Source organism: Fusarium venenatum (assembly GCF_020744135.1).
Source record: "Fusarium venenatum strain MPI-CAGE-CH-0201 chromosome Unknown EDB82scaffold_1, whole genome shotgun sequence".
In the NCBI taxonomy this organism is placed as follows: Eukaryota; Fungi; Ascomycota; class Sordariomycetes; order Hypocreales; family Nectriaceae; genus Fusarium; species Fusarium venenatum.
Genome location: NW_027072129.1, coordinates 3112708 through 3137974, shown reverse-complemented (window position 1 = coordinate 3137974; position 25267 = coordinate 3112708). Strand labels below are relative to the sequence as shown.

General features: G+C 48.1%; 6 protein-coding genes across 6 annotated transcripts; 4 read left to right on the top strand and 2 right to left on the bottom strand.

Annotated features, from left to right (window-relative positions):
• Window positions 1–727: 727 nt before the first annotated feature.
• Window positions 728–1628, top strand: EDB82DRAFT_570847 (uncharacterized protein; the record flags this gene model as incomplete). The annotated part of the gene is made up of 2 exons (XM_025731373.2): window positions 728–943; window positions 1011–1628. 2 exons carry the CDS (start codon window positions 728–730, stop codon window positions 1317–1319), a joined length of 525 nt encoding a protein of 174 aa, XP_025590405.2. The 3' UTR covers window positions 1320–1628.
• A 121-nt stretch (window positions 1629–1749) lies between these two features.
• On the top strand, window positions 1750–3185 carry EDB82DRAFT_485011 (uncharacterized protein). Its single transcript, XM_065608231.1, has 5 exons — window positions 1750–1938; window positions 2017–2044; window positions 2410–2472; window positions 2523–2616; window positions 2670–3185. The coding sequence occupies exons 1-5, from the start codon at window positions 1889–1891 to the stop codon at window positions 2723–2725; spliced, it is 291 nt and encodes a 96-aa protein (XP_065465441.1). The 5' UTR covers window positions 1750–1888; the 3' UTR covers window positions 2726–3185.
• A 3744-nt stretch (window positions 3186–6929) lies between these two features.
• EDB82DRAFT_30980 (uncharacterized protein) lies at window positions 6930–10050 on the top strand. Its single transcript, XM_025731378.2, has 2 exons — window positions 6930–7169; window positions 7273–10050. Exons 1-2 carry the CDS (start codon window positions 7019–7021, stop codon window positions 9876–9878), a joined length of 2757 nt encoding a protein of 918 aa, XP_025590408.1. The 5' UTR covers window positions 6930–7018; the 3' UTR covers window positions 9879–10050.
• Window positions 10051–10717: 667 nt separating this feature from the next.
• On the top strand, window positions 10718–13512 carry EDB82DRAFT_485000 (uncharacterized protein). Its single transcript, XM_025731379.2, has 3 exons — window positions 10718–10873; window positions 10923–11328; window positions 11375–13512. The coding sequence occupies exons 2-3, from the start codon at window positions 11205–11207 to the stop codon at window positions 13396–13398; spliced, it is 2148 nt and encodes a 715-aa protein (XP_025590409.1). The 5' UTR covers window positions 10718–10873; window positions 10923–11204; the 3' UTR covers window positions 13399–13512.
• Window positions 13513–13643: 131 nt separating this feature from the next.
• Window positions 13644–18560, bottom strand: EDB82DRAFT_570843 (uncharacterized protein). Its single transcript, XM_065609908.1, has 10 exons — window positions 17329–18560; window positions 16000–17219; window positions 15783–15943; window positions 15703–15733; window positions 15485–15655; window positions 15105–15435; window positions 14857–15050; window positions 14687–14808; window positions 14439–14641; window positions 13644–14382 (listed from the first exon to the last, which is right to left on the bottom strand). Exons 1-10 carry the CDS (start codon window positions 18109–18111, stop codon window positions 13954–13956), a joined length of 3645 nt encoding a protein of 1214 aa, XP_065465440.1. The 5' UTR covers window positions 18112–18560; the 3' UTR covers window positions 13644–13953.
• A 1836-nt stretch (window positions 18561–20396) lies between these two features.
• EDB82DRAFT_30922 (uncharacterized protein) lies at window positions 20397–21814 on the bottom strand. Its single transcript, XM_025731382.2, has one exon. The coding sequence runs from the start codon at window positions 21672–21674 to the stop codon at window positions 20535–20537; it is 1140 nt and encodes a 379-aa protein (XP_025590412.1). The 5' UTR covers window positions 21675–21814; the 3' UTR covers window positions 20397–20534.
• Window positions 21815–25267: the final 3453 nt, after the last annotated feature.

Below are 25267 nucleotides of genomic sequence, written 5' to 3'. Positions count from 1 at the left end.
GTGAACGGTAGGGAAGGCAAGGTATCGCCGACCCAGGTATGGATTCGTAACGATTACCTTGTCGAATTTCGTTCTTTTCCTCTGTCAGAAGGTAGCAAGTGTGTCGAATGCATACTAAGCTACCCGCTCGAACTTGCCTCTTCTATCAAACCATATAGCAAACAAACAGAAGGAGGAACGACAAGCCTGAGCATTCACGGTTAAGTAGGCATGATCCCTCGGTCCTTAACATGAGCGCCCAAACTCACAACTACAGTCATCCCGAGCAACATAATACACCCAGTATCATCATCATAATCTTACACCTTTGAAGACCAAAACGAACAAGATGGAGTGTCCTGCACAGCTTTTGCACGCTCGAATGATCAGATTTTCTGGACTGTTTCTTAAACTCTACATCAAGTCCATGTTCCAAACCTCCTATCCAGATGTCGCTCGATTCTTATCTCAGCGAACGGTGTATTTTTTCTTTCTGTCGCTTAGCGAGAGAACACATCTACAAGCTAGATGCGATGTCCCGACCAAAGCATAGTATGCGTTGACCTGCCCTATACCTTCTTTCGTCCCACTCTACGGACTCCGTACCAAGCACTTAACTGTCCTCGACATCGAAGTCTACAATGATCACCCGTACCATCTGCAAGCTCTCGTGCCCTTTTGGACACTGTTTTCTCCCTTGACAACCTTGAAAATTGCCATCCTGAGATTTCATGCAGTCTGCGATGTGATGCCTCCAGTGCCATACGCCAAGACATTGTTCTGCGAAGACGCATATGAGATCCCGATTGGTCTATTCAAAGATCTTGCTGAAAACCACACGCGACTTGAGGAGGGCGATCTGGCTGACTTTCCATACGGAATTGATGATGAACCTTGGGAGTTCCTCAAATCCAAAATAGATATTGTTCCCGACAGCGACGGCGAGTATCTGACCCCGACATCGGTTCGTAGGTTGGCGTTGGTCTTCATCGATTCAAGGACCAAGATACGCCCTAAAAATCCTCTCTTAGGCTATGCTCCAAGATTTGAACGGCAATGCATCGCGTGAGGAAATATATCAATATCACAAGAAATTGTGGTTACGAGCTAGCACCATCGAGAATGAAGAACCAATATTCGAAAGGATCGAGCGCCACGAACCAAACCTCAGTCGCTTTTTTCAAAATTGCGGTTCTATATCTCCAAGCGTCAATGATCCAAATGGCAATACTTCAGGAGATTCTCAGGGCGCGAGAAGATCATGTTGGATTCAAGTCCGGAGAAAACTGTTGCTTTGTTATTTTGGTTCGGACGCAGAATTCGGGCGGAACGGACATTAATGTAAGATGCGAGAGGTCATGAGACTTGTAAAACCCAAGCGTTTTATTTTCACAAGTGTGTTTTTCTTTGTATAATTGTAGCGATGTAGGGCTAAGAAATCGCGACTTATTGATATAATCAAATTACCTGTTTTGTATCATCCTGAGAACGTATTATGTTTGTGACACTGGGGATGCAAAAAGACAAAGAAGCATTGCGTTGTGACCCAATTTATGATATGGCTTGCAAATATATTTTCGCTAAGAAGTTGGAGAATATAGAGAGTATTGCAACAGCAATGATTTACCTTTGAGATAGATCCTAACCTCGAGAGTGCGGTCTTGGTCTGTTGTTTTAGGTACTAACCTACCTACCCGGAAGTAAAAGTTACTCGGATAAATATTGCCCCACATCCGTCAATATTTTGGGTTGGCGTTCAGAGCTTCCACATTGGAATCTTGCGACAGCCAGAATCGCGGTGATCAAACAGTCGAAACCTCGCTATCTCACAACTTCGATCCCGACCCGAAGCATAGCGAAAGCCCCCCCTTTTCGATACCTACGGTTCTTTGCGCTTATTCACATCAAAATGACTGGTCGCGGTGGTGGCGGTGGTCGCCGTGTTCTCGTTCCTCCCATGTAAGCCTTTGATGCTTCCCTCGCGACGCGATTGTTTGTTCGCTGAATCTTGGAGACGGTGTACTGACGTAATCTTAGTAACTTCATCTTCAAGCTTCTCCAATCAGTAAGTTTTAACGATCCTTTTCTACGCCGTCGATCGCCGAAACGCTTGACCGCCGATGGATCTCGAAAACGCAATACTATCCCGGATTCTGCGCCTTTCGGTGTCAAAGATGAATGCGAACGAGGGATTGAATGGTATGAAGGTGGTGGTTCAATGCGGCTCGAGCTCTGGGACTGTTTTGTTCTGAATCGACTGGGCCAGGATTGAACGACTGCAATGGATACCGATCTTCATCCCTAGCGCGCTACACTGGTGATGCATCTCCCAATTCTGCTGAGAGATTGTATCATATTATGCTATTGAGGTCCATAAGACGGGAGTGGACGGTGATGGTCGATGATGAGAATTCTTGCTAACTGTTCTAGCACGCTACGGTCAGTGTCTGGCTGTACGAGCAGCTCTCCATTCGTATTGAAGGCAAGATCAGAGTCAGTACACGCAGAATCATTCGTAGACAACAAACTCTAACGTATCATAGGGCTTCGATGAGTTCATGAATCTGGTCATCGACGATGCCGTAGAGGTTAAGCAGATTACCAAGACCAACGATAAGGAGTCCAGGAGACCTCTCGGTGCGTTGGAACCTAAAACCCCATGCCTTTGCTATATACTAACATGACAAAAGGTCAAATCCTGCTGAAGGGAGACAATGTGTCGCTGATCCAGAGCGCCGCAAGCTGAAGAGATGGTAACGAAACCGATCGCGTGGATTTGGGAAATAGACGGACAATGGAGTGGAGTGGAAGCATGAAGGGATACCCAAAACCGCCCGGGCCAATTAATGGCTTACGAGGCACTTCCAAGGTTGTCACGGCGCTCAGTATCTCTCAGGTTGCAAGAAGTCCGTCACGCCGCAGATGGGTGTCGAAAAGCGTCGAGGACGAAGACTAGAATTGACCTGATCATGTATCTTTGTGTCTGCTTTTGGGAGACATTTACGAACCAATAAACACATGCACGCTTCTGTTTATTATCTTGCTTGTACTTGAACTGGAGTTTGTGTTTACGTGATAGTGTTACTTGAAAGTACTTGTGATTGTAAGTCTCACAATCCTCGACAACCTACTTGGAATTGGTTTGATCCAAACAAACAGCCAACTGTAAATGATTATCCATTCGTGATATTAGAAAAGCGGATAAATTTATATATTGCCGGCTCCATCAGATTCTGGATAGCTTTGTCAATACCGCAAACAAGAGCCCATACTACGCTGCCCCCACGGCCAGAACTCTGTTGGTTGTTATCTCTGATGACACTCAACTCATGCATGCATATGCGATATGGTCACATTTTTGGCCAGAAAATGAGAGTACATGGAAATCATGCTACAATCCTACGACTTCAGCAGCGGATTGAGACTGGGTAGTTTAACTTCTGCTGTCCCATGTTGTATTGGAGTGTCGTATGATGGGATGACTGGTGGGATGATGTTTCTGTGATCTAAGCCGAAGTATCTGCATGTAAGCTGTATCGGAGTTATGATGCTTAAAGACTGGTCTGATATGTACTTGGCGAAAAGGCTAAAGTCGCCCTAGGATATCAGAATATGACCGATAATATAACAATAGATAAAATTAGCGCCAGTCTGTTCTACCTGTAGGAGTTTTCGGTATATTCGTTTTTGCTTTTGGTACCTAGGTAGGCTTGGATAACTAATATTCTTATACCTATAAGGAACCGTGAAGCATTGGAGATGCAATTGCACGTTTAACACAAACTGAGTTGATGACGTGATTATTAACAGAAGTAGAAGTATGTCAAGGCTGCTTGATGTCTTCAGTTTCATCACGATCGAAGCACCTTCGCATCTCAACCACGATCACGATTCGCAACCCTAAACGGCAACATCAACGTCGGTCACCGTCAATGCACACAGTATGCCTCAGCAATACTACAGAAGCAACTACACACCGGTGCAAACCACACCGAATGAATAGAGAGAATCTTGAAGCGTCCCATTGGACCAGATATAGCCCGAACAGGATCGATGAATCCCTAGCCTTGGGAAAGGAGGGCAGTCTAGAAGAAAAGCATCACATACAAATACCCCGTAACCAGGCGGCGTGGTTTGTCTAGAACACAACTAAATAAGCGCCATGCCCCCCAATTGAGCTGCGTGACATTGTAGCTGGACGAGCCTGGACCCTGGACGCGGAATTTGATCTAACGGTCTTCGCGCCATCTACGAGGACCATTCTGTTTTCTTATCGATGAGAGATTGAAGGTTGATGATGATGATGATATGCCAGTGAACTTCAGTTTCTAATTATATCGCGAATGACGTTAATATCGCGATGATACATCATCTCTCACATTGCAAACATGGCTAATATGCCCTATGGGAATTCCTTAGCAATAAATATGCACCCCGGATTTTCATTCCCCGCAACTCGGTGGAGTGTGGAGCCACTGTAGAAGAGTCCAATATGGCTTGTCGGCTAGCTGTGATTCATGAACATTGGATTACGCGGCGCATTGCTATTAAAAAGCTGGCTCAGAGCCAGAGTAAGCCTTTCAAGCTATTTCCGTTGTCATTTAGTGATTATATTGTGCGTTGGTTGTATTGGCAATCAGTCTCAGATATCGAAGTCGGTCGAGGCTATCAGCTCCATGCTTCTTGGGGGGTGAAGAGGTTCACAAGAGGTTATCAGCTTGTGAATCAATGGCTTTCAACGTGAAATGCCATCAAATTCGGCAAGAATCATGATTGGTAGCCTGTTTATGGATGATTGGCGATGTTCATATTAATGAGGCGACCCTAGCCTTGTGATCGACTTAACTCGGCTTGAGTTAGATAAGTATGTGGGTGAAAACGTCAAACCGTTAATACAGTACCATTGAAGGGTTCAGCCTAGAAAAACTTATCTAGGCTTGCCATAAAGCTTGGATCTCGACAAGGCGGTTTAAGGAAGAGGTACTCCTCCTCTGCCCTGCTTTATTGCATATCGATCAAGGCTTTTATGTTGGCGCGTGTCCAGTTGATGTTGTGCATGGAGCCGTCAAGATATGCGCAGGATAAAACCTCTCAGTCCACTTTGGCCAATTACCTGCAGATAAAAATATAGTTACCATTCATCAATCCGTAATGTGTTGGTGGGATTCTAACACATCACATATAGGTGAGGCTCCCACTAGATATGCAAGACAAGGTCGGTGGAGCAAGCGCGCTAAAACAACCACTTCTGCGGAAATTCACGGTTGAGACTCAACAACAAACGATACAAAATTGAGCAGATCGCGGGTTTCAGCCAGGTCAGAAAACCATAGATCGACAACGAAGCTGGGTTGTGAGATAAGCGAGCCATCGTGGATAGCGAATACCGGACTGTTGGGTCGGGTCGAAGCTCGAGAATAACATCTCGGCCTCTGGCATCATATAGTGTCGAGAAGTTGGTGACCGGAAACGTAGGTTGCAATAGCCGATTTCGCAAACGCTATCCCTGTTGAATTAGGGCTTATCGAATGTTCAGGTCATGACAGGGTTGTCGAGGTGTTTTGCGATTGGTTATGGATGTGCACGCGACGTGCAGCAAATCCCCTTGTGGAGGGGATGTGCTAGGGAACCTTGAGTTGTTTCTTTTTCTCGTTTTTTCTGTTGAAGAACCTTGTAAAGAAAGAAGAAAAAAAATATCCCTCATTTTAAGGTATATCCGGGTTGGGAATAATGTCATCTGCCTGGAGGGAGCTACCGAACTGCTATTGTCGGCATAGGCGCTGCTGAGATAATGAGATTTTGAAGCCAGCCTACCCTTAATCAATCTTCAACTACATTTCTCTTCTTGGATTGACTCGGTGGTGCTATCAGTTGTCCTTGGCATAACTCATAGTTAGCAGGTCTGGGCTGCCCCCCTTTCATCGAGTCTAGCTAAGTCCAGTGGGCCGAGGAGCCTTGGCCACCAGGACAAAGACCATCAACTAGAGCCTAATGAGGAATAAACCGCCTTTACGGGTTGGAAGATCCTCAAGCGGAGTTGGCAAGAGTGCAGCAGTTATGGAATCGGGGTGTTGAGAGAGGCAAACGGCGGATCCTATTCCGACGATTCCGGGTCATAGTCATGACATGTACGGAACAGGAGGTTGGGCCAGAAAGTCGAGCCGCTGTAGATATATCTACAGCTGTAGAGTTGTTGGGGTATAGCATGCAGTAAAAGACAAGACAAGCTGCATATTCATCCTTACTTAATGTGCCCAAAAGATCTTCGCCAGGGAGCCTTGAACTTCCAAGACTCGATGCTTGGCAGCTTGGGTCCTGGGAAATATTCTTCAGATGCAGGTGCCGTGTTATTTTCGCAAGGTGATCCTACAGACTTAACCAAGGTATTAATTACCTAGGTCAGGTTCCTTTCATGAGATGAATATTCACTCCCAATAGGCTCCTTCTAGTACCTGAACAGTTTAGCCCGGTGCGGGGGAGTGTCAAACTCCGTTCGGAAAAGCGGAGCCTGCCCGCTACGGCCCTCTGAGAGCATGGGAGAACATGAGCAGCCCAGCCCGGGCGGGCTTCAGGGCTGGGCGATGGCGCCTGTTGGCCCTGGAGGATGTGCGATGTGCTACTGGGTCAGCACTTTAGTGGCTCCCAAGGGTGCATCTGGCCCGTTGTAAAGGGTCCTAAAATTCCATTCTTTGCCTGTTCATTCCTACCCCATTGGCTGGCCAGGGGCTTCACCAGCGCGGGGCTGAGTTTGAAGGTGCGGCAAATCCAATCTCATTCATTCATCCATTTTTGGGCCCCTTCCCCAAGCTTCGTTTTCGTTCGTTTCTTTCAGTCTCATCTCAATATCGATCTTACCTATAACCTCTTCGTCAACATATATTTATAAATAAAACCTTCATTTGTATTACATTTGCTCCGCCTCTTCCTCATTCTGGGCGTCATTGTTGCCGGTCTGCTCTCGACGCGACGCTACGCAGCGTGATATACACTCATACCCTGGCTTCTGCTGTCGTTCATCGCATTTTGATTCGCCTTTACAATGAGACGCCAGAACCGTTCGTGCGACCAGTGTCGCAAAGCTAAACGGGCATGCGATGCGCCGTCGTTATGGGACATTCAGCGTAACTCGGAGAGGCTTCGCAACGGTACCGAGAGCGTTAGCGGAGCTTCTCTTGCTGAAGAGCATCTTGGTAAGTTGTACCTTTGTCGGGCTCCTGTTTCCCCTTCTCCTCCCCCTCATCGTCTTTTCATAACGTTGACGATGCTAACCGGGGGACCCGTGGAACCTCACAGATGAAATTGATTCCAGAGCTTTACGATGTTCATACTGCCTTCGCACTCGCAAACAATGTACATTCCATTGGGTTCGCGCTCAACTTCAGACTGGCCCGGCCGCCGCCAACACCATTGCCAACCCTGATGCTACCTCTCAGAATACTACCAACCCTCGCCGGGTACCCGATCAATCGCGCACAAAGGCCAAGCGTCAACGGCCGCGCCCTCAACAGCAACCTGGACCTGCGCCGGTTCAGGCGCCTCTTCCGACCCAGTCGCTTGATGTTAACGCAACTGCCTTGCTCGATATGCTACAGGCGCCTCCGACGACGCATGACTTGAGTTGCTGGGGACCAATGGACACAACCGGCTTCGGCAACTTTCCTGCTTTCCCTCATACTACCTTCGATACCATGCCCGTCAATGGCGTCTTCGACCCGACCGCATTTGATGCTAGCCTTCACAACAGTGTTTTCCAGAGCTTTGAGCCTAATTCGACATCGGGGCACCCCCATCACATGGATTTGACGCCTTCCACAGAGCTCACCAGCCAAGCTTTACACTCGCGACATCAAACGACAGAGGACGAGAATGCCGACAACGGATGGCCTCTATTTCAGACTCAGTCTGTTGGCAGCGACGTTCCCTTTCAGCCTTCTCCTTCAGCCTCCAATTCATACGAAAGCGACATCTCAACCAGATCTTTAAGTGTACGACGTTATCCGGAAAGTTTGGCAAGGAGCTATAGCACTTCCATCTCACCCTTCTCAGTAACACACAATATGATGACAAAGACGAACAACAACATGATTTCAGACAACTTGATGAGGATATACCATGACGTTCTGGAGCATGCCCTGTCTTGCTGGCTGTCGGAAGAAACATGCCCTTATAAACCTAATACCATCACTCGACCATCAAACAACGGTGTTAGTTGGCTAGCATCTCACTTTGAGGGACTGAGTGTCGGCCAACCGAAACAACAAGACAACAGGATATATCGACGAGTCATCCAGCTTGACAAGCAGGCACAAGCGACGAAGTTGATTCGATTAAGTAAATCAGATGACAGAGCTGCTTCAAAGGCGTTGCATTTGGCCATTATGGCTTTTGCGACGCAGTGGGCTCAAGGTAGTCAGCGTGAGCGAGACAGGTTCCCGCAGAGCCTGACACAAATGGATAGTATGCGATCAGAATTCGACGACATCAACGAGGATTTTGACCGGACGCTTCAAAAGACGTTTTGGGCTCAAGCCAAAAGAGCTCTACAGGACTGTTCTGATATGGAGTGCTTTCGTGTGGTCTGTGCGGATCTGATAATGGGATTGGCGCAGAAACCAAGGGACGATGAAGACAACAACGATGGGCCTTACAGCACGAGCAACTTTGATGGCGAAAGCCCTATTGCTTCAGGAGAAGGATCAATTGCTTCTCAGCTTAGCGAAATCATTGCTGCTGAAGGCCCACCTGTCTTCATGGAACGTGCTGCAAGAAAGATGCATGCTCTGAAATTCCAGTATGAGGCACGAGAGACAGGAGTTCTCGATGTGTCTGGAAGCTCCCTGGGATTGGAGAAGGCGACTGCCGCGGATGCTCTGAGCGAAGAAGACAAGGGTACCATTGGCCTGGTTTACTGGATGACAGTCATGTTCGACACTGTTTCGTCCTCCATGAACGGCCGGCCTGTAGTTGTCTCGGATGAGGAGTGCCACCATGACCCGACGTACCCTGATCATCCAGAGCATGAATCTTACAACATCGAGTATCGACCACAGGACGCCCGGTGGTGGGCGGAACTCTTCGGTCGCGAAAACAAAGAGGGTGTCCTCCGCTGGCCTTGTTCGTATGATGCCGCCTCCAAGGGTGTTGTCACTGCTGCACCTATCAAGGTTATCCTGTTCCGACATGTCTCGTATCTTCAAAACACGATCAGGAGTCGATACCGTGGTGAACCAGTCGAGAAGGTCATCTCAAACGCAATGGCTGTTTATAAGCATTGGAACGTAAGCTACGGCGCATTCTTCAGAGATCTGGTCGAACAATATGACTCTGTTCCAACACTCATCCAGAGCTGGTTTGTATGTGTGGTGGCCCATTTCCACTGTGCTGCTCTTTTAATGGCAGATCTGATTGAGCTTGTCGACGAGAATAAACTAGGGTTGGATTATTCGACCCAAGTTCGTCAAGCAGCCAACGTAGTGGCCAGCCTCCGACGAGACAGTGCAGCTATTCTCTCGGACCTCGCTCGTGTCTCGACACGCCCTCGAGCCGGTGATGTACCTGGAACTGGTATCTCAGACCTTCACTTCGCAGTTGTTGAGGGGTCCATCTTGACGGAACCATGGACTATGATCCTCATCAGGGCGTTTACCAAAGCCGCCATTCTACTTCTTACTGAGGCGGAAGAGAAGGTTCGACACGAACACATGCCTCTAGAGACGCCTAGTGTCATTCATGTGGTGCGCAGGTGCGAGGACTGTACGAAAGCACTTTGGTGCTTGGGTAAGAAGTCAGACATGGCTCGCAACATCGCCAGCATTTTATCCTCAGCATTGGGTCCTTACATGATACCGATGAACATGTCGAATATGCCTGTTCCGTCTGTCGAACCAGTCATGGTCTAAATTCTGGCGCAGGGTTTTTTACTTGTATTTGTTTTGCATGTAAGCGAATAGCAGATTTGGGTATTGGATATCACGGAACAACAATACGGTAATTAGCGAAATGAAACAAAAGAACGAATTCCAAAAATCTACATGTATCTCTGGTAAATCTTTAAGGCGAAACAGCCATTGTCGTCAATGGCGTGCCGCTTTGAGATTCAGCTTGATCGGTTGTTAATGTCAATTCAAGCGCATGATGTCTCCAAATCAGATGATATATTTCGGTAGATTTATAGAGGGCTGTGACATGTTGCTATATGTCCTGGGGCAAATAGCGCTCTGCACGCTTTCCAATCTCACCGCTCCTCAAGGCCTTGATAGATCAAGGACTGCTGACGTGCTGTAGAAAGCTGCTTACTCGATGATCACTCAATGGGGCGAATACCTTATCTGGGTATTATGACGGGGAATCATCTATCAGACACTGAAACGAATCCATCTCAAGATCTGCTTTATACACAGCCACTCGTCGAGTCCCGTAGGACCTTTGATCTTCACCATGGAGGTGGGGGTCCATGCAATAGCCTATAGGCCACAGAATCCAATGTCCCCTTTGACTCGCTGTACCGAAGTTCTGTTACGTATAATACATACTGTATGAGAGAGATCGCGTGACTAATTGAGAGGTCAAGTGATAAACACTGTACGTTCTTAAGCTAAAGAACAAAACAGCCAAGGATCTTACTGATATGACCTATTTATGGCAACCTTATTTTCGAGTACGCAAACACGTTTTAAAGTAAGCCAAGGCGACCAATCGGGAAATATGTACAAGCTGACACTGGTGGCTGTCAAACAAGGCTCAGCCATGGCTTAGAAACGCCAACAAACTCCGTTGGACATACACCGACGATCCTCCAACCTTGGTGCACCCCGTATAGAATTTCCCATGCGGTCTAAAGGCTTGGGACGGGTATAATGCACAGTCAGATTTGACGTCGCATTTGATCTTATACCTAGGTGCCTTGCCTTCTCGAGCGGAACTTCTGCTAACTTTAAAGATAGGCGATCAAGGATTCATGGCAAGGGCGAATAAGATAGGCTGCCGATAGGTTTTCTTGGGGGCCATGCATCTATACCCTAAGAACAGCCTGGAAGATTTAGTGCTTACAGCATCGCCTTGATACTTTGGGTGTATGGTAGAGACGAGATACACAAGAGGAGGGAGCCGGTCTTTTGTTTATATAGATCGCACCTCACGATTTTTGCATCAATCGTCTTCAATATTGTACAGGCTATCTATTTTCCATTCATCTGAGAACGTCAAGAGCCTGTCTGTTAGTCACCATGGCACCCAATCCAGCCAGCAATCTCTGCACATCCACAGCATGTCTTCAACTCGCCGCAGACATGAAGCAAAGCATGGCATTGAACTACACCAGAATTGATCCATGTGAAGACTTTGAACAGTGTAAGTCGCCGTAATCATCATATAAGCCTAGCCCTAACGACCCTAGATGCCTGTGGCAACTGGGCTGAATATCACGACATCCCTCAAGGTGCAGAATCTATCTACGGCATATCAGCTTCCCAAGAACAAACATACATACTCGCGAGAGAAATCCTTGAAGACCCGTATCCTACAGGTGAAGATGCTGGCTATATCACTGTCAACTTGACCAAGGAGCAGACCAAGGCGGATAAAAGGAATCTTGCCAAGATCCAAGAAGCTTATCAGGTCTGTCAGAATTACACTGCTCTTGAGGAAGAAGGCCTCGATATCCTGTCAGGAATCGTCAAAACGATCGTAGAGTTATACCCTGCTGATGCGTACAACACGACCACGGATTCTTCTGCTTTTACAGAAACGTTAGCGACCTTCGAAAGCTTCGGGGTTGGAACTTTTCAACAGATGTTTATCTCACAGAATGAGTACGACCCGGAAGAGGTTGTTCTGGGAATATCCCCACCTCTATTCCAGGGATTGCGATTGCCGGATACAAAAGAAGACGAGGCAGAGTTGGTGGAAATAACCTCTGCCCTGCTCAGTGCGACGTACCCTTCTCAACTGAGCAACGTAACTGCAATCGAACTTGCAGAATCTCTTTATTCACTTCAAATGAAGCTCGTACTGGCTTGGGCATGGAGCCTGAAAAACGAAGTTTCTGATATCGTTCCAGCAGGGAATTTAAAGAAGCTGGCTCCCACCTTTGACTATGAGGGTGTGATTAAGCACCTTGCCCCCAAGAACTGGAAAGGGACAGTCAGCACTCGTTACCCCTCATACTTCAAGAACATGTCTGAAATCATCTCTCAAACCCCAACTGAGACAGTCCAGGCGTACTTTGTATGGAAGATGATATCTTCTGTGTCATCTTATATCGAGCATGACTTGACCAACAAATACAACGACTTTCAATACAAACTTGAAGGAAAGGATCCAGAAAGCCTCAGACCTCGCTGGAATAAATGCGTTACACTGTTGGATCAGGGAGTCGACTGGATTGTCAACATTCCCATCGCTGAGGTAGCGGTAGGTCCTCATGGTCTCACCTGGATCCTCACTCGCTTTTTTGTGGACAAGAACTTCGGCCCGGAAAAAATCAAGATAGCCTCGGAAATGGTCGACTATATCAAGGAGGCCTTCTCGGATCGAATCAAGACGCGTGAATGGGCAACTGACAATGTCAAGAAAGCTGCCCTTGAGAAGATCGAGGCTATGCAAAAGATGATTGGACTTCCTACAGACCCCAATCCTATGGATCCCATCGCTATCGAGAAATACTACTCCGACATCCAAATCAAGCCATCTCTTGTTCTGAACGCCCTCGCATTTGCAAAGTCCAGGATCGCGAAGCAGTGGAAGAGCCTTGCGGAGCCATACAGTAGAGGCCAACTCATCATGAGCACTCTGAAGACCAACGCATACTACGCCCAGACGCGGAACGAGATCGGCCTGCTCGCAGGATACCTCCAAGCTCCCCTTTTTGACCCGGGGTACCCCGACTACATCAACTACGGAGGTGCAGGTAGTATCGTTGGTCATGAGATCACACACGGCTTCGATAGTCAGGGGTACATGTACGACAAGACGGGAAACAAAACGTCATGGTGGGACAAGAAGTCGGAAGAAGCCTTTGTGAGACGAACGAAGTGCTTCGTCAAGCAGTACAGCAACTTCACTATAAAGACAACCGATGGTACAGCTCTCCCCGTCAACGGAAGCCTGACTCTTCCCGAAAACATCGCCGATGCCGGCGGTGTAGTGTCGAGTTTTGCGGCCTGGAAAAAGCAAGACAAGGATAGAGGAATGAGCAAAAACCTTCCAGGTTTGGAGAAGTTCTCGCACGAACAATTGTTCTTTCTAAAATGGGGTCAAACCTGGTGTTCGAGGATTCAGCCTAAGTACTCTTTACAGCTGCTTACCACGGACGTACACGCTCCCAGCGCTGCCAGAGCTTTACTGCCTTTGAAGAACTCGGCTGAGTTTAACAAGGCTTTCAGTTGCCAAAAGAAGAGTCCCGTTTGCGAGCTTTGGTGAGAAAGCAAGGGCATGGTGTGCAATCATTGTTCGGGAAAACATGAACGATGCATTTCTAGGTTAGATATAAATCAAATTGTACTACAACACAGCATGTTGCTTACTATACTCCCGGGATCTAAAGGCATCGAATAGCGCTATCGGTGAAGATTATTGTAGCATACGCTATCATTTGCTTGTTTCCATGTCAAGACGGTCAAAGTACCAGCATCCTTCATATGGTGGCAACAGTCGTCACCATGAGTCTATATTTCACCTGTGATAATCGCACTTTATTTTCCAGGCTGTTCATGTTTCGTAAAAGTTCTTGGGATCTTTGTCGATAGTCTAAGAGCTTTTGTCTATGGCTAATACTACACAGCTTGTAATTTTTCTATATGATACAACTTTTCGGGAAGTCATTGTCTTTGCACTCAGTAAGTGGATGATCGTGGGCTCATAATACTAATACATTAGTCTCCTTCGAGCAATATTCTTACACAGCCATTTGTGCTATGGGCTGAATTCAATGTTACGCGATTGTTTTGTAGCGTGTGAGGGTAAAAGTAGCTCACTTCAGGCCGCCTGTCTGTTTGGCGAGCCTCCCCGATAGTTACCTCGGCCACGTCGGCCACGAGACCAAGAGGCACGCCCTCTTCGGCCTCTATGTCCACCCCGACGTGGTCTGGAAGTAATTGTGTCCTTGCCTTGTTCTGGCAACTCGGCGTGGTTGGATTTGACGCTGTTATCAATAGTGCTTTGTGCAGGCAATTCGTCTTTCTCTTGCGAAACCTCAAGTTGTGCCGATGTGCTTGGTTCGATGGTTCGCAAGTTATGTTGTGTTGATCGATCCGAGCTTTTTGCAGACGATCCTTGGGGTAGGTTCTTGCAGTGATCAGTCGGCTTCTGTGCAGTCATTAATTTCTCTTGCTTAACCTCAGTGGGTAGTGGAATCTGAGATCTAGTAACGACCTTCATAGGAGGCAGTGTAACACGGCGACGCATCTATTAACATTAGATAAATGAGCCAGTACTGGTTGATATGTGGTTAGCGAGCTTACCGGAGACACTGGCCCCTCAATGGCAGAAGTCAAGACTGCACCATCCGTGTCAGGTTCGTCCGAACCGTGTGACCCCTGCGACGGCTCGCTCTTGGATTGGTTGCGTCGGGAATAATACGGAAGCTTGTATTCGACGCGTTGGTCCTCTGTAGCATCTTGCTGCTTTTTGGTGGCGTTGGATTCATTTGCAACTGTGGCAGTGGCTTCAAAGATCAGTAAAGCTCCAAATATCGAACTCGTAAACTCACACTGCATGTTTTCACCAGCATCAACAAGACTTGCACGTTTATTCTTCAGAGCACGACCGACCGCTGCAATAAAAGCCTTCTTCTTTTTGTTGGAACATGTATCTCGTGGTGCCATGTGATCGCTGTCTTGAGAAGCTCGACTCCCCTAGGGCCGGCTAGTAATGACCGACTGCTTCTTGGCCTCTTCCTCCTGCTCGGCAACCTCATCAGACCATTGTCGGCTAGTTTGCGAACTTAAGTTCATCGGCTCATTTCCTGCAGTAGATATGGTCGATGCTTCGGAGGTCTCAGTCACCGTTAGTTGCCTAGCCTTGGCCAGCGTTCTGGGGGTAAACGTAGCGGCGACAGGATTCAATCGGTTTCCCTGCAAACAAGTGGTTAGAATCGCCAAAGACTAGTTCTCTTCGGTTGAAACTACCTCTTGCTTTTGCGTTGGGGTATCGGTGACTTGTTCCTCACTGCCTTGTGCCTTGGACGATTTCCCTTGTTCGCTAGCTGCTGTTGCCGGCTTCTTAACCTTCGAAAGTTCAGCCTTGGTCTGCTCCGAGGATAGGTCATTAACAAATCCTGCTTGATCAGATGAGGTGTTCTTGTCTTCATCCTTGGATCGCACAAAAACTTGCTTGGACCAAAGATCCGCATATCTTCCTCCAGCAACGATAAGTTCGTCGTGATTGCCTTGCTCGAGAATTTCGCCATTCTCCACCACAATAATTCGGTCTGCGTTCATAATTGTAGAAAGACGGTGACTGCACGTGTCAGCATAGTATTCAGCAGAAGTGAAGGGTAACAGCTTACGCAACGATGAAAGTAGTCCGGCCCTCGCATAATCTTTTAAAAGAGACCTGAATTTGTTGCTCGGTGTCTGTGTCTACCGCGCTGGTAGCTTCGTCGAGAAGAACAATATCCGGCTTCTTGAGCATTGCCCTGGCTATGGCAATGCGCTGAAGTTCGCCACCAGATAATTTCCTATTAAGTCAGTGTACTATTCTCTACTCAGATCAGTCTTGACTTACACGCCACGCTCTCCAACACGTGTCTTGTACCCTACCGAGAGTTAGATATCATTGCAGATGACTTTCGGATGTGGTCTTACCGTGGGTGAAACCTTTGATCTTATCATGGATACATGCGGCTTTGCATGCATCGTATACTTCCTCATCGGTTGCTGTGATTCTCCCATATCGTACGTTGTTCATGATTGTATCGTCGAACAGAATTGGGCTTTGAGGAACGACCCCAATGCGATCCCGAAGACTGAGAAGTGTCAACAAGAACTACTAGTGTTTTGGTGTGATATAAGCATGACTTACCTGAACAGCTCAACGTCTCTGATATCCTGACCATCGATACAGATACGGCCCTCGCCCACGTCGTAAAACCGATCCAGCAGTTTGATGAGGGTTGATTTTCCCGCTCCTGTAGCCCCAACGAAAGCAACCGTTTGTCCGGCAGGGACATGAAAGCTGACATCTTTGATAATTCCCTTCTTTTTGTCATAACTGAAAGAAACTTGTTCAAAATCCACCTCGCCAGCGACGAATTTCAACGGCCTGGCTCCTTTTTGGTTCTCAACCGAAGGCTGGGTTCTCATGATGTCCAGTAGGCGTTCAGCATCGATGAAGTCGTCACTTACATTTTTACCCAGCTTTGCGAAAAATTGAAGCGGCGACGTCAACTGTGCCCAATACATCAAGAGCATCGCGAATTGTCCAGGAGTTGCATGGCCGGCTTTGATACGGTAAACAGCGAGGAATGCACTAGCAAGAAGACCAGATGTGAGGACCAGAGTCTGAAAGCCAATAGAGACATACCACCCCAACACGTATTGCTGTTCTCTAAGCCAACGATTGGTGACTGCATTGGCATGTCGGTTATCTTCATAACCAATCTGGTTGAATGCACTGACAGTCTGCCACCCAAGAAAACCGGACTGGCGCACATAGTGTTCCTCGTATAGTGCATTGACCCGATTCCGGCTGGCCGCCTTGGAGTTGGCCACGAGTCTACTGGCGATGAGAAGAAAGAAGACGCCGGTGGCCACTGTAATAAGGCCTTCATATGGGCCAAAGGTAATAGAGAGATAGACAATGGCGACACCCATGTCGATAAGCATAGGAACAGCATAAAGCAAAACATTCTCGACGACATTGGACACCGCACTGCCTCCGTAGATAGCCATCATCATGTCCGACGAACTCTTCGAATCGTGGAAATCTGCTGAGAGGTGCATCATATGGGAGTAGGCTGCTCGTGTCAGTGCGTCATGGGAGTAGTACTTGACAGGAACCCATAGCCACTGGCGAATAAGCTCGATACCGGATTCAGAAGCAGCCAAACGGAGTGCAGCGAATATGATGACTGCGATCCAAGGGTTGTGACTACCAGAACCATTCAAACTGTCCATGATGATGCCGGTCTGACGGGGAATCAGAAGGTGGAGAGCGTTGGATGCGAATAGGCACAGGCACACGGTTGCTGCACGAAGCTGTAGGCCGACGTTGCCAACAGGCCACACATATGGGAAGAGAATCTTTATAGAGGTTAGTAACATGTTCCTATATCAGTTACAAAGGAATAAATGATCGTTCTTGTGTCAGGGAGGAATAGGATGGGAAACCGTGCAAGCATCAATTCCATACCTTGAAGCCTTTCGCATACTCAAACCAGTTGCCACCTTCCTCAAGCCTCTTTTTCATAGCCTCTTTGGCCTCTCTCTCGCGGCGTTCCCAGCTATACTCCGGGGCCTCGTCTTCTTCTTCCTCGGCCTGAAGCGTTGAACCATACCCAGACTCCTGACTAGTTGGAGTACTGGGTGAGGTGGTTGTAGCTTTGGGTAACAATGGTTCCCGTTCTTCGTCTGATTCCGCCCGAGATGATGTACCAAGAGTGAACAGGCCTGCAAGAGACACGAAAGAAAAACATCGAACGATGATACTAACGATGTTTAGAGTACTGGAGATGCTGAACGGGGAGAGCAATCCCATTGCTGCAGACAATGACGCGATGAGAGCATCAAAAGACAAACCAAGCGCCCATGAACCAATAAAAGGATAAAAGGGCCCATGTTCAGCGTCAAGGCAACGGGTGAGTTGAATCCCGAACGCCAGAATGCATGCCAAATGCCCAATGATGATGTGATCTTCAGTTGGCCATTCTCGAATAAGGGCAGCCTGTATACCAAGTAGCAAAAGTTGTGCGGCGTATGTTAGAATGCACAGAAGGTAGAGGGTGAGTATAAATGTGCCGTTTGGGCGTTTTCTCTTGTGTTCATCCTTTTGAGAGGAGTGGGCTGTACAAGCCGAGACAAGGGAGGCGGAGAAAAAGTAGGTAAAAACCAGAGCTGGGTACAAGTAATACAGAATCACCAAGGCGTTTTCTGCCGGTGAGGTTGCCGCCATGGTTTGAGAATGTGAATTGATCATCTAAGGCGATGTGAGAGCGAGAGCGAGAGGGTGATTTTCACAGCTGATGTTGCAAGGGGTGAGATGATGGGGGATTCGATCCCAATTGAACGATGGTGATAAGGGAATGCAAGAGGACCAAAAGTAATCGAAAGTCGAAAAAGAGCGGTGCTCCACCTTGAAAGGAAACAAGACGTCAAGGAAAGAAAGAAAAGGGATGTTTTCTCTCGATCTGGGTAGCGAAAACTGTACTCACTCACCGGTCGTAACCCGATGTGCGATGGTGATGGCGGGAGCGGACGCTGAAGGTGAGTTGAGCGAAGATGAAAAATCCAAGTCCAGTCCAACAAGGCCCAGGCCTGACGATCACAAAAATGCGGTGGAACGTGACTAACAGGGTCTCGCCTGCACTTTTGCGTTCGTTGCGCTGATTTGCTTCTGAGATGCCTCTTTCCTCGGTCAAAGCATTTCCTCCCGTGTGTTTTTGGGAAGGAAGCTCAGCTCACTCAGCTCAGCTAAGGTACCTGCTCAGCTGCTTGCGGTGTGTTGGACGGTATGCGGGAAGGTGCGGGCCAGTACATCTGATGTTGATCTTTAATCACCCAACGCACTTCTAATTTAGCTGGGATACCGAGTAGGTACTTACTATCTGCCTACTAAGGTACTATAGGTAATCGTTAACAATAAAAATATCTGCCTTTTAGGTCTTTCGAACTTTAAACAAGTTTTAATCAATTGCTTCGGATAGCGTGCAGTGAGATTCTCATCCTCAATCCTTGCTCGTGATGGATCGGGCCAAGCCAACAGCGACTCGTTTGATAGGCTCCTGCCTCCCTTTCTTTACTTTGAACGATTTTACGAATGGTTCACCCAATCCATTCACAGATGCTTTCCGCTTGACGTCCAACGGGCGCACAAGGAAGTAGATGGGAAGGCAACGGAAAGAATAACGAGCTAATGGCAGAAGAACTACACAGCATAAATTACATCCGGGACAGACTTCACTACCTCAATTTCTTGAGGGGGACACTTCTATAACACGCGACAAGGGTGTCTGAGTCGTTACAAAGCCATCCAAACTGATCGTATCCACTCAAATCTGGTCATATTCGCCAGCTCACGCGCCTTGTAATACCTGATTGGTGTATGGCTGGCTTCCAGTTCCTTGGGTCGCCTCGTAAATCTAAACCCCCTGAAATCATGACCGGAAGAGAAGTTACAGGGCAATTATGCCGTCACTACTGAGGAACCAACTAATGGGAGAAGCCCAGTTGAGGCTCAACCCGCCCCCAATGAGACACCCGGTCTCTTATTCAACAGCTCCTCTTCACCTCTTACCGCTTCAAAATACCAAGCCCTGTCTTAAAGCCTTCGACTCACGCGTCCCCTGTTCCATTCAACGTGTCTTGAAAGACAACACATGAGTCATAAAACAAACCAAACAGAGGCAAGACCCTGTTTTGTGCGAGACGTGGCAGATCAGGACAAACATAGCCAACATTAACTCAGCAACATTGCTGCCGGCAGCATCGACTCAAGCTTATGACTGGCAATTTTCGAATAGGCATATCTGCCCTACGTGTCTATAGGCGGAACATGAAAACAATACACCCTGATGTCCTGCTTCAAGCCACTTATCGGACTTGGTTCACAACGCGTTCGATACTCCAAGCCATACAGCCTGATAACAGCGGGCACAACTGTACCGTCAACTAGTTGCGCCAATATTGACTTGGTTCATAAGGATATCTTGGATTGATCATGGTGATTGAAGTGGTCAGTCGCTCTGGTGGGTCTCCTATGCTCTCGTTATATTGGATATCCGTACGTTCCATCGACATGCAGACCCGATTAGCTGCAGGGGCAGCATGAGATCTGGAATCACCCCACACTCTGCGATCTTGGGTGACAGGTGCAGAGATCCACATTGCGTCCAGACATTTCATACTGTCTTGCCCTGTTCACATGCTGCCAGGAATCGTATTCCAAATAATCCGAACTATTGTACCAAGGGTAATATCGACTGTTGACGTGCCCGTGGCTAGTCGACATCAACACGGTGTCTATCAGCGTACAGAAATATTCTATTCGCCCTGTACAGGTAATGAGTTTCTAAACGTTCAACTTAGCGTCTCGTTAGTATGGGGACCGAGTCACGACCGACTATAGCATGGACGTTGATAGACGAATTGTCGTACGCTTGTTATTAAACGATTTGCTCTAGACTTTTACATTTCTGGATACGAAAGTATGGCACTGGCTAAACCACACTATATACAGAACGCTCACAGCCCTCGTTTGACCCCAAAAGAAGTCCCTCATCCGTGCTCCTTTATCCAGGAGAGCTTTTTTTTTCGTCTTCAAGTCTCAGACTATACTCTTTCAAGCTAGCTGGGCTCGCTATACCGTTCCATGAATGGAATCAAAAGGCCATAATATCGTTATCAGAACGCCCAGGAAGGGATCCCGTTGACTGCATCAAATTGTTGGGGCTGGTGGCCCATGCCGGCAAATACCTCGGGCCCATGATGCTGCAGCGGTGATATACTGGCGAACGACTGGCTGTGCATTTGGACTGATGTTTTGAGATAAGGATTCAACATATCCTCTGTCCCATCTGGTGAAGATCCATGTCCGGAGTGGAAGGGTTGTGGCCAGACTGGGGAAGCTCCCTCGAACTCGGGTGTAGGCATACCCAACGACTCTGTGGGACTCGTGCCACTATGACACGAGCCGCGACGATATGGACTCATTGTGTCGTTGTCAGGTTGAAAGTTGGAGGGACAGGCGAGTAGACCATCGACTGTCTTCTTAGCTTCGTTGGAGATATATTTCTGGATAAGAATGCAGTTGCAATCTGTATGCTGCAACAACTGAGTTTTGAGATGATATATTTCAGCAGTCAGGGAGTCAAAACACGATGAGAGATATCTGTTCTGGTCTTCCATGGCCTGTTCCTGAGAAGCAAGAGCAGATGCTTCATCCCGCTTTCGGAGGCGACATTTGGTAGCAGCTATTCTGTTGCGCTCAAGAATGCGACGACGCCGGGGGTCCCTGGGGAGGTCGTCTTCATCGAGCACTATGTCGTGCCGAGATTTGACTGAATCTTTGGAGGCTCCCTTGGGCTTACGGCCGCGTCTCTTCGGCTTGGGAGATCTTACTATGATAGCTTGACCGTTTGCTTCGTCGGAAGTGTTTATGCTCAGCTGATGCGTGTCTCGGGACCGGAGTTGGCAAGCGGACTTTTGTTCGGCCTCGCAGCTTGGCACTATAGCAGCTGAGGGTGGAAAGCCGTTGACCATACTTGGCGTGGAGTTATAATGGGGAGGTTGCATGAGGGCGAAAGGTATTTCTTGCGGAAAGGGAGAGCCACCTATGGCCTCCTCGAAGAAGGAAGGACCCTGAGCCTGGCCGGGATAGGGTTGAAATCCGATATTTCCTCGACTCGTTGGTGATGGTGTTCTGTTGAAATAAGAAGAGGATGCCATGGTATACCCGGATGATGGGGTTGTGGGCATGATATTCATTGGGTTGCCAAATGGAATGTCCAATGTGTGAGGATAAGAGTGGACGAAGGCAGCCATGGAAAGAAACGTTCGTCTGCTCAATCGAACAGAATACAGCTGTTACTTATGACGGATTGCTTGGGAGTGTCTTGGACTTGGCACGGTGGTAATGGGATCTTTGCCAATTGGAGTGCAGTTGGTATAAGTAGCCGCTGATACAGCCAAGATGAGGAGCAGGGTTGCTGTTGGACACGATTGCTATGAGGCAAGGCAGAATGTAAAGTTTCGACACAGTTGGCGACTCGGAAATGGGGGTTCCTGCTGAATATATGACGGGCTCGCTTTGACCTGCTGGCAGCTAGTTCAGACCAGAACGAAGCAGTACTTTATCCCACCCCAAATACGCACGACAGTCTTCAGCCCAGTGCAGCTGCTGCCACAATATGACATCGGAACAATTAGACCAGGGCCAGACTCGATAAGCGGAGAAGGCACAGTCTAGGCCAGAACATGAGGGGAAATAGACTTTCGACCAGGTGGGATCACTCAAGCAATTGCCCACCATAACCACTCCCTCAAATCCTTGGAACATGAGGTACCTTGAGTCTTACTGGTCCAGACTCCTTTCGGATATTGCTCTTAGCTCGGTCTGCCCAACCTTGCAACAGTTTCATGCAGTGGCTTTTGCACGCCTTGGTGCCTACGAACGCGGAAGGCGGCCAATGAGGGAGTGTTTGAGATGCTCAGGACTACATTGCATCTCCTTGATTTATTACCGTGGACGCACTTAACATCATACTGGCGTTTGCACAATGTTGTACCTGGAAACATATGGTGGCGTCTGAATTATCCCGCATCTGGCAAAGGGGATGCTGATGTTGCTTACGAGGCGAGACTCGGCCAGATTCCAACAGCCCTGGCCACCATCAAATACCACGTTGATCTGCATATCCTGGGCTCGAAAAGCTAAGGATACGTCTCAACAGATATTTACATCGGCATTTCCAAAAGGATGCGGCAGAACAGCTTCAATGGAGCCGATGTGACATTGGAAGCTTCGGCATCTGTACAGGCCAAGAGTCCAGAGTTTTTGGACAGCATCAAAACGAGCTGCGCAAACTGATTAGAGCTAAGGCTACACTTTTTACTGCAACGCGCGAAGTAGGTTGCATTGCGTATGCGATGCGCAGCAAGCCGACAGCGGCCAAGCTCAAGCGCATCTGAAGTTGGTAAGCACAACTCGGCCGAAGAGACAAGATGTAGAGAAATAAGTGCACAACCGTAAGAAAAGCTTGACCCTGAAATACAATTGCAAGGACCTCAGGTCCGGCTCATCTCTTCCTGCATCCGAGATGGATGGACATTAGAGCTAAGCCAGAGACTAAGCTCGGGCCCCGTTGACCAGGAACTTCAAAACTCGAATCCAGGACAAGGGCCAGAAGGGCTAGCAAAACATCAACGTCTTTCTTGGCTGGTAGTACTGTGCAGTGCTACAGACTTGCTAACCAGGACTAGCGGATCAGCAAACTTTCCCAACGGCAAAGGTACATTAAAGAGGAGTAGTGAACTTCTCAACTCCGTACGGCATAGCACAGGTAATTCTGTGGCTCAGTTCCATACGCACAAAAGTTGGCTTGGAGGAATTGGCAATAGGTACTTCTTGCGCTCGTCAAGGCCTCCCCTTGGGTTACTATAATACTACGGGCATGAAATATAGGTGGACTTTCAGACGAAGACATAACATCTAAATGGCTATTGACGTTCGCTCGATAACAGACAAGTGATCGAGATGAATGTGCGTTTCTGGTCGGTCCAGTATTGCACCTCAGTGGCGCCACCGTCCAGCAACACGGTGCATGCTTGCATAGGGTGTATCGAGGCTAATATTTAGCGATGACGCTCCGTACGCAATTGGTTGAGACCTTGCTCCGCCGGCGAGCCACAGGAGTGACCATTTGCTGAGTTCCTGGTTCTGGGCGGCCGTTTTTTTTTTCATCCACAACGTGCCTCTAAAGCCCCAATTATTAGACTGGGATGTTTCCTCGAGTGACTGCCATGGCTGATTTATGGCAGGCAGGTTGACTCCTGGCGCGGTTTTATTCGTACTGCACACGTATCGCTCGGGTCTAGTTTGATGGCCCAAGGGTCGAGGCTTACAAGAGCGTAAAGAAGACGAAGAAACCTCCAACACAAAGTCAAGCCAGCCGGTTCGTTCTCTTGCGGTGGCCCTCAACTCTTGCATTTCGGGTAGCCATAAGCTTCTATAGTCAGCCTGCAGCCATCTCCGAAGCAACTTCTAGGTTTTGCTTCGTTGAGCTGGGTCTGCTCGCTTGCGGGCTGTAGCTCTACTTCAGCCGCTAGGTAGATACAGTACCCTTCCTAGGCATGTACTACAGACACTTGGCTCCGAGGTTGACAGCAGTTAAGCTAACCTAGCTAGCCAGCCTCTTGGGTCCAAGCCCACTTCGTGTTCCCGGACCCTCTAGCGTCAGATCCCGTGGTTATACCTGTTTGGGACTAGAATGATGAGGTTGAGGATTATGGTTTGCTTTGTTTTGCAGACGGAGAGGAACTACTCTGCAAAGCATGCAGCTGGCGGGGAGCTCCGATGAAGCCTAAGTTCACGAAGCCGCCAATAGCAGCTAAACATCAGACTTCACACGTACTAACAAAGTGCAAATACAGTATCGCTGTCGACCAAGGTTGACATCTCCGCACACGGCTTCGCCATACCTTTCCAGTGATCCCCTCCGCCTCCTCCGTCTCCTCCAGATGCCCACCAACATGATCATTGCCAATTCTCAAATGCAAGTTCGTTGAACGCCGCCTCAGGACGCAACAACACGATAAGCTCCGCAATACATCGGAGACAAGTCGACAACTGCATTCCTATACAATGGTTTCGATTTGAAAGCAAAGCTAACCTAGTAGTCCGGAATCACGCTGTGTGGCTCTTCAATACTTGACCCTGGATTACGCCGACTAGATTAGGACCGGGCGCAACGCCAAGACCGTTCCTATCACTACTCGTCTGAGATCGACATGTATCGCGTTAATATTCTCCGTTAAGGCAGACACGCATTGTTTAGGCAGGTCCAAATTTCCCGAGTAGATCGCGATATCATGTATGCACGACTGAGCAAGATGAGACATGAAGACCACAAGCTGTTGGCATTAATCACTAGGCCTTCGGGATAACCGTTTGAGGTCTAGCCAATGTTTCTGTCACTTCCTCCTCCTGAGTGTTCTGTAAACAAAAACGACCTGTCACTGTGCTGCCCGTTATCGGTTTCATTACAACCCTATATAACGCATCAATGAGTCTGCCTTTACCCAAAAAGGAATATGTATTTTCACTCCGACCAAGACCAACAAGCTTCTTGCAAGATCCCATCTCATCTCATAGAGGACATTTTGGGCCACTTCAAAAAGCAAACATAACATATCCGAATCTGCAAATCTGAAGCGAGGCGCTAACAAGACGAAAGGACTCAAACGCTAAACACCCCAAAGCGCACGGTTCGCGTCCGGGGGAAGATTAGCTTTGGTATCTGCATTCCCCAACGGTGTTCCTGGAGGGTGGCTCCTCATTGTCTCTGCAAAGACGGGATTTGGTACAATAACGAACCCCTCTCTACAGCATGATTTGATGGGCTAGCAGGGCTGCTACA